Source organism: Priapulus caudatus, unplaced genomic scaffold (assembly GCF_000485595.1).
Source record: "Priapulus caudatus unplaced genomic scaffold, Priapulus_caudatus-5.0.1 Scaffold511, whole genome shotgun sequence".
Classification (NCBI taxonomy): domain Eukaryota; kingdom Metazoa; phylum Priapulida; class Priapulimorpha; order Priapulimorphida; family Priapulidae; genus Priapulus; species Priapulus caudatus.
The window spans coordinates 48045-56627 of NW_014577572.1; the positions used below are offsets into that span (position 1 = coordinate 48045).

Sequence of the window (8583 nt, forward strand, 5' to 3'; positions counted from 1 at the left end):
ATATATAGAAATAGGGAGTTATTTTCATTTTTTGCAGCACCACGGTTTGCATCTATATTTTCCTCATATATTTTTAGTCGTTTCTACTGAACAGTGCAAATGCATATATGCAACATTATACAAACAATCCCTAGTGCCATCGAGTGAAACCAATCCTAGAGAAACTACTACTACTACTACCACTACTACCACTTCAACTACTACAACAAATGTAGCTGCCACAGCTGTTCCTAATACTGCTACTCCCTTCTTTCTTCTGCTATTGCTTTTGCTAGCACACACCACAGAATGTCAGGAAATTATGGAATTTACAGTAGTTGAGTTCATCTTGGTTCCTGGTAGCTACATGCAGACTACCAGACTGCACGAAGTAACGGCTAACCCTGCTACCCTAACCCTGTTTACTAGGAAGAGACCAACCTGCTAGATCAAAATCAATTGCTTGTATCAATCAAATTCTTGCAATAAAACCAAACTGATTGGAATAATGATTTGGGAACCACATATATATCCAATTATATATTTATTTGCCACAAAGCAGCCAGTTGCAAACTAATATAGCATATGTATAATAACATATTTCAGGTTATTCAATGCTGATATTGATACGTAAGTTCTGCATGTTTACATTAAAGACAGATTCATTCTCCAATCTCCACAGATGTTACATTCTATTCTTACAAGACCCAAATAGGGGGTTGCCCACACCTTGAGTATCATATGCTCATCATGACTCACTGGATGGCTACTTCTTACAAACCAAGAAGAATTTTATTCAAAGCTCTTCTCAATAAAGCTATAAACAATAAACATGTGACAAAATTTGTTAGTGTCAACAGACAGTTTCCTGAAAAGACTAAATAAACCATTCATCCCATTGTACTTGATTTCTATTTATATATCATGAACAAGAAATAATAAACCATTATTGCTTCCTGAGGGTCAAAAGGTCACAACTCTATCAGGTCAAAGAGGTGCCAGAAATGAAGCTTACTCCTACAGTCCAGTCCCTGTCTTACACTTTTGTCCCAATCCATTGATAGAATAATTCGAGCAAATTTGTTCCTAGGTCTGGGACAGGTCATATAACTTACTATAAACAGCTAGTTCTGTCACTATTTAGGCGAGAATAGAGTCTTACGCAATGACTATTGTCCTCAAGTTTTTCCCCCTCTGATAATTTAATTTGATTGCACCCTACGTGCCAAATACAAATTCCATAAATGCAAGAAGTCTGATATTAGGCCCTAACACTAATGCATGGATCAATACTTTGTCCATTAAAAGTCTCAATCTCATTTAAAATATACTGCTGAAAGCAAGGCTAATCTTATCCCTTAATTATATCACAGGCTGGTTTCTATATGGCACTGGATTTGATATGTGATCAACATGTACCTCCACCCTGTGAGGTAGCTATCGGCCCCACATCAGATCCCGTACCATTCTCTACCAGATGCTTCCTGACGCAGAGCTGCCATCACCAGTGCACCATGCTTCAACTTCACGTGTCCTGTTATGTTGTTACCGTACTCTGTGGCTCGGACGTGGGCAACGTCGCATTCCGATTCTCTCCCGATTTCATGGCAGGGTATACTCTAGCTCCGAATATGGTGCTTCCGACTCGCACATTTGTGCTGCCTAGATGGATCTGTAACATCAGTAGATTAAAGAGATTATTGTTTTAAATGACCAACCATTTTAAATCCCATCAGAAATTGAAAAGAAGAACTAGATTTTGACTTATTCTCCAGCTATGATGCAGTATAGTTTAATAAAGTTATCTTGTTTTAAGTATTTATCAAGTAAATATTACATACTGTTTTAGCTAGGGAAAAGTTATACAACTGTGATTACAAGTACATAGAACTTATTAAACTTGTCATGTAACTCATGAATTCTTACAGCATGCTCGAAGTCATTGGACATGCCCATGCTTAGCTCGACAGCTTCCAGATTTAATTGCAGCTCTTTACACACATGTTGTTTGCAATCAACAAGAATCTGAAACAGTAGGTCATATGTTAAAATAAAACATGCAATACATTGTTAAACAGGATATACTACATATCCAACTTAATGAAACATAGGCACAAAAGCAAGTACCATAACAGCACATGAGTTTATACCCTGTCATTTTAAAACAAATATGCAGCAATTTTAAGATCAACACTAGACAAAAGATCCGATTTAGTGGAACAAAATACCAATAACTGAAATAAAACTAAATATTTAAATTAGTTAGCAATTACGTCAGTGCCTATAAGTTATTGTGTAGCAACCATACTTCCTCCATCAAAAACACTTACCAAGAAATCTGGATTTGGTCCCGACGATAAATCATGGTTGAAAGATCCAATAGTCATTAACCCAATAAAGTGTAGGTTAGGGCATTTCTCAAGGATATGCCTAACCAACTTTACAGATTGGTCAGGTGTAGCCCCATGTTTAGCTGCAAGTAAAAGGGGATGTGAAAAATATATAGACATTTTACACAAGGTACATAATAAATGGGAATTTTTAATGACTATTTTGATAAATTTATCAGCATCCATTCATCTTCCATCAATGTCAGTGACTGATGCTTCCATATATGCATCTGCTGAGTCGCCACAAATTTATGAGACTACGTGCACAACTATCTTTCATTATAAAAAAATATTTTTATGACCATTGTTTTACACTGAGACAAACTTACTATCCTCGCCACTAGTATTGATCTGTGCCATCACTTTCAGTCTGTCATCCCTTTTCAGTCGTCCCCAGGACATATCTAGCGCTGACGCAATTTTCTCACTGCTGACTGTTTCCACCATATACAAATTGGCAATGCCTGAAAAACGTTTCGACGCTTGGTATATACGATGTGTGAATGAACGAATATAATAATTGACACCCAAAGTAGATTCGATGCTAGTACATCGCGAGACGTTATTATAATGTGTGCTGACAGGGCGTTGCACCTGAGAGCCCGTAAGTGGGAATTAAGGCGCTTTCTGCTGATAGTGCAGATTGATGAATTTCATTGGAATTTCATTAGCAAGTGCTGCAGCTCATTATTGCTGATGTTGAGAAGGTGCAATGATGAAGCTGTAAGCCGTAGCATGATAGCATGAGGCTTACTCTGTGGCTAGACTTGTTAACCATACTGAGCAATTAGCAATAGAATATTGCTCTCAAAAGTTGTTTGGAAGAGGGGCGGTTATGATATACAAGCGATCCAAAGGGAAATGAGTCTCCTTGTGAAATTCTACATTTATTAACAAGTAAAATCCTTTACTAATCCTTTTTTCAACTCGAAAGAAATCGCTCCATGCTACACGAAAACGTTGTGCAAGTCTCATCTCAGATGGGCAGAGCAGGCAGATGCGGGATGGGCAATAGTATAATACAGGGTCTCTTATACATAGGAGGCACAGTGGCACACCGCCATTGTCAAATTTAACATCGACATTGTGAAAATGTTCCTGTATTTACTGATAAGTATATCCTGTATCTATATACCTATAAGTATATCAATACATCCTGTATTTAAATCCATCATGCGCGTTTTTTTCCCCCAAACTGGCCATTACCTCCTTTGTCTAATTTTCCATCAGTAGAAACCCTGTACTATCACAATTATGTGGGGTGTATTCACTGTATTGTATGGGGGGGGGGCTTCACTCCAAGGCAGCCACCCATATTCAGACCATCCGATAAAGAAATAGATACTTACTTGATAATTGCTTAACCTTATTTCTTTGCAAGTGGCCAATAAAATGCCATTTTATATCAGGACATTTTGCAACAACCTGGAACATAACACATTTATGCATGTAATACTATTATAGTATTAAACTACAATTATGCATGGCTTAATTTTGAAGTTGTATTATTCACCAATTTATTCATGAGATTTGTTCATTTAGTCATTCTGTCAGTTACAACGTAGCAAAAATCCCCACGAGTTGGTTTCTTTAGTAATTAGATACTTACATCTGGATTGGCTGCCTTCTCAGATAACTCTTGGACCTTTAATTAAAACATTAAAAAATATATACTTTACACATCAATCAGTTTACCAGTTAAGTATGCAATCCAGTGTAAAAACGTTTTGTTTTTGAACCAGACAGATGAATCTATATAACTAGCAATGACATGTTCATAACAAAACGTATCCGCATCTTATACAGTGCATAAATGCTGTTCATTTGTATAATTCCCTGCAATTCACCAGAAAGAGAGAACCAAAACTAGCAACTATCAATGATATTATTATATATATATTACCTCTTCTATATCATGGTCCCCTTTTAGTTAATTTTGAAACTGGTTAGATCATGTACATACAAGCACCACTGTATGCAGGTTTCCCATTTGTTAATAGTTCAATTAACAATTTGTAATTTAAACAATTATTAGCATTTAAAGTAAGTAAAAACTGTTAGTTTTTTTAGTATATGGTAAGACAAATATGATCACCAGATAGTGTCGTTTTATGTACTCTTATCTTTAACAACACTATGATAAAAAATAGGCATACAGCCTAGGAGATAATAAATGGATATTATTGACACAGTCAAGAGTATATATTGCTAATAATTAAGATTGTACAACTCCTAAATAAAGAAAATTGACCATTTCAAAAGCTATTACCTTTCAAAGTTTCACCATGAAAATCCATTCTTGGCCTGTATTTTAACCTTGAAAATTCTAATTTAGTGAGATATTTTTGAAACAATACAGCACTGTTTCCACCATTGCACTTGGCCCTGTCTAAATTAATGTCAACCATCAACATCAATGGAATTAAGCCAACTGTGTCAGGAGAGTTCAAGGTTAAAACACACACTAATAATATGGATTTTGCTAGTGAATCTTGGCAGATAAGATTACGGAATTAGGAAAAATTTTATTTATAACTTTAGAGGTGTTATAAATCTGGTAAAACAACTACTAGAACACCTGGTGCCAGCAAGTAATAGACATGGCCACTAGCTACCCACAAATATAACTTACATGTTGTAATGCAGGTAACAACTTACATAATTTTCTCCAAAATTTCTCTGTCCATGGTTATATGCCTGTTGAATCAGCTCTATTGGCTTGGTTTTCCCAACAGCAACTAGTCTTACATTTGCAGTCTGTAGTGCCTGTCAGAATACAGATTGATGATAATACTGCATATCACAACAGTGGGTTCTCCCCATGAGTCTCAGAAGAACTGTCTTAAATGAACAGATAGGAGATCAGGGGTGGCAGACTTTGATGACCTTCAAGTCCTTCGCCACCCACCGCCCTTCATCTGTCAAATCATGTATTGTGACCTGTCATTCTCATATCTTCTGTTGTACACTGTGTATGTATGTCGTATGCACAAATAAACATCTTTGAATCTTTGAGAGGGCCTGTAGCGAATTGTGCCAATTGGAGTCAAGGATAATATCCAATCACCATCCAATCAATTAAAGTTCATAACAATAAAAAATGAAATGTTAGCAACAGATCCTACTTTTACTGATTTTTAAAATTTACTCATTTGTGTTACGTGTCGTGTGGACAACAGTGTCGAGTCAAAATATGTGGCCAGCCACCCGACTCATATGGTGTGCATAGTATTGGGTGAAGAAGAGTGAGAGAAGGTAGCAAGGGGGGCAGAGAACCTATTTCATGCATCTATTCCTCCTTCCTGGTAGTGGCACGAGAGAGAAGACAGACATGACTGGGATGTATCATGTGTGACAATGTTCCTGTGGAACAGTGCCACATTATTTAGAATTCACACCGTTTTACTGACAATGAGGAGCTTGCAAGCTCATGTTGTCAGGTAAACTACTTATTTATTTTAATATGTGCAGCTAAGCAGCTAGCCGACCATTCCATGTTGTAGCTAGCAGTGTTTACGCACGTAGCTGGCTGGCTCCCATGCAGGTCCAACCAAAGGTCAGTGATAACTTAGCTAAGCAGGCGTACTTTGAAAACAAACAAAGTACCTACGTTGCATTATGATTATTTGCTGCATAGCGATGGTGCATTTTGGTCTTTAAATTAGTAGTAATAAGCTTAAGGATAGATAAATTAAACGGTTAAGATCTGTTTTAACATACCTGGGGTCTACATTCCGCAGCTACTTTAATTTTATCCGTGACCAGGCGCAGAGAAGCGCCTACATTCGCTCCTGCCATGCTACTCACTGCACGCCTCATGCCTGCTGGTGCTGCCACTTGGTGATCGACTAAAATTATCGTCAGATGGAAGCACAAGCCACTCGAGGTCACCCGAGGAGCACGTGAAGAACATTCGCCGTCTTTCTATTTTGTGTGCATTGTGGCATAAACAACACTAAAATGTTTTCGGCGGCGAGAATCGCAACTTCACATATTAAACAGTGTTCACAACTAATAGCTACAGGACAGACACGACGTTTCTTATCGAACTTAGCAAAACAGGTATGGTATCGCGTGGTGCGCATGCCGTCGCCGAGTCGCCATGATGATACAGTCACAGTGACAGTGTCACTTGTGATGTAATCGAGTGTGGTATTTTCTTCCACTCCAAACGACGTCTATGCTTAACGGGAATTTTACACTATTATAATTAAAAGTTACTGTGTATTGAGAAACTAGTACTCCTGCGAGCATATTGTCGTTAAACGTATGCAAAAAGTAGTCTGTGACTTTTCACTTTCACTCCACAGTTCATGCACGTGATGCAGTTTCTGAACAAATTTCATCATCGTGACTTACTCTGTCTTGACCAGGCACATGTTCCTGAATGTAATTTTTAACGTGTGGCTGATAATTGTACTAGAATATAAGTCACAACTGGATTATATTACTATTAGTTTTAAACCTCATGGAATCACTCAAAATTTAAATGGTTGAGCCATGATGATGAACGCATGCTAGTACTCAGTACTGACAGTAGTACTAGTACAGCTAGTAGTAGTATTGCTACTCCTAATTCTGCATTATTGCGATTATGATGTTCCGTTAAAATTCTGTTAGTGTGTTATATCATGCACACAACCTACCCAATAAACTCTGCCATGTCCACATTCCATCTACTAAGGCTCAAGGGGTCGTTGTCGTAACAGGTACTACAGATATGTACCCGAGGTACATATATGTATACACAAAGTGTACCAGACTTGTACTACAGAAGTGTACCCTAACTCTAACACTAACCCTAACCCTAACCCTAACTCTAACCCTAACCCTAACCCTAAACATACCTCATATAAACATATAAACATAATACTAAACAACCTAAAACTACCTCGAGTACATATCTGTAGTACCTGTTACGACAACGACCCTTCGTGCTCTACTAAGCTGTGGAAGTGGCAGGGCCATCAAAGCTTGAGTGAAATAGTGGGGCAAAAATTCATTAAATTAGTATTAACTATGCATGCATTGAAGGTAGTTTTTGGCAAACGTTTCTTGTGACTGACAGTGCATGTCATGTCTGGAGGCATGGTGGCAGAAAACACCCTTTAATTCCTGCATAGGTGGGCACCTGCATAAGTTACTGCATAAAAATCCTAAGCTAACACATTTTTTACACCTCTATTTTACTCCACTGTTAAGCCACCTCTGCAGAAAATTGAGTTTGTGAGAGGTTGACAAGTGGTGTAGTGGTGTGTGTGTGGTGTGATTAGGTAGGTTGTGTGGAGGGTGTAACACACTACCCTGAAGTTCACTTACTAAGTGTACTACTAACAGAGAGACTTAACTTTGACTTTGGGAATCGCACTTTTAAGTCACAGTAGGTGCACGAAAGTGCACTAGGTGTATTTTATTTAAAGAAGCGGATAGCATTGTGTCTTTAGTTCTGGCATTTGAAATTAAATTAAATTCTATCTATACGTTAATATCGTGTCCTGTTTCAGGCTCAGTAAGATAGGCATCAGAAGTAGATAATAGAGAAGGAGTGTGATTTCAATAAACAAAGGAAATTCGTCATTTACTAGTCTTAGAATACCTACGATTTACTACACGTAACTCAACCAATTTGAGCTCAAATCGTACACAGTACATTCGTCTAGCATCGTGCAAAATCGTTTCCTCGTATACACCTGCAATTCGGAGATACAGACTAAAACGTACGACACGATTCTCTATTCTGTTGCCAGCAAACCGAAAGTATAACCCGCCTAACTTGAAACAAAAGGCAGCGACTAACGACTTGCGCACTCTTGTGCCCTCGGCGATGCGGTGTGGCTCGCTGGGAGATTGGTGCTGGAGCTGCTGCTGGTTGCGGTGGGCGTGCGTGCGTGGGGGGCATACCAGCTGTAAATAGGTCAAAGATTAGCTCGCCGAGTGTTGCATCGATGTCCAATCTCCCAGTATAACCCGCCTAACTTGAAACAAAAGGTAGCTACTAACGACTCTTGCGCACTCTTGTGCCCTCGGCGATGCGGTGTGGCTCGATTCGTTTTGCTGCCAACAGAATGGAGAATCGTGTCGTACGTTTCTGTCTGTATCGTCAATTTAGTCTAAAAGGCAGCTACTAGCAGGGCCACACCGCATCGCCGAGGGAGCAAGAGTGCGCAAGAGTCGAAGTAGCTGCCTTTTGTTTCAAGTTAGGCGGTTTATACAT

The 8583-nt window shown here is 38.6% G+C and overlaps 2 protein-coding genes across 2 annotated transcripts in view; one reads left to right on the plus strand and one right to left on the minus strand.

Annotated features, from left to right (window-relative positions):
• Positions 1-6: 6 nt before the first annotated feature.
• LOC106811173 (proline synthase co-transcribed bacterial homolog protein-like) lies at positions 7-6198 on the minus strand. The gene is made up of 8 exons (XM_014814717.1): positions 6090-6198; positions 5028-5135; positions 3979-4014; positions 3719-3794; positions 2699-2833; positions 2310-2452; positions 1906-2004; positions 7-1651 (listed from the first exon to the last, which is right to left on the minus strand). Exons 1-8 carry the CDS (start codon positions 6186-6188, stop codon positions 1517-1519), a joined length of 831 nt encoding a protein of 276 aa, XP_014670203.1. The 5' UTR covers positions 6189-6198; the 3' UTR covers positions 7-1516.
• A 58-nt stretch (positions 6199-6256) lies between these two features.
• The window catches only part of LOC106811174 (stress-70 protein, mitochondrial-like), a 15562-nt gene continuing 13235 nt past the window's right edge, over positions 6257-8583 (plus strand). Inside the window, 1 exon segment of the mRNA XM_014814718.1 lies at positions 6257-6431. Within this exon segment, the coding sequence (XP_014670204.1) occupies positions 6330-6431 (102 nt within the window). The 5' untranslated portion in view covers positions 6257-6329.

Coding starts and splice junctions, on each gene's coding strand:
- LOC106811173 (XM_014814717.1), bottom strand. CDS start 6,188: ATGAGGCGTGCAGTGAGTAGCATGGCAGGAGCGAATGTAGGCGCTTCT. Junction 2,453..2,698: donor CAATACTAGTGGCGAGGATA/GTAAGTTTGTCT, acceptor TTTTACTTGCAG/CTAAACATGGGGCTACACCT. Junction 2,005..2,309: donor GACCAAATCCAGATTTCTTG/GTAAGTGTTTTT, acceptor CTACTGTTTCAG/ATTCTTGTTGATTGCAAACA.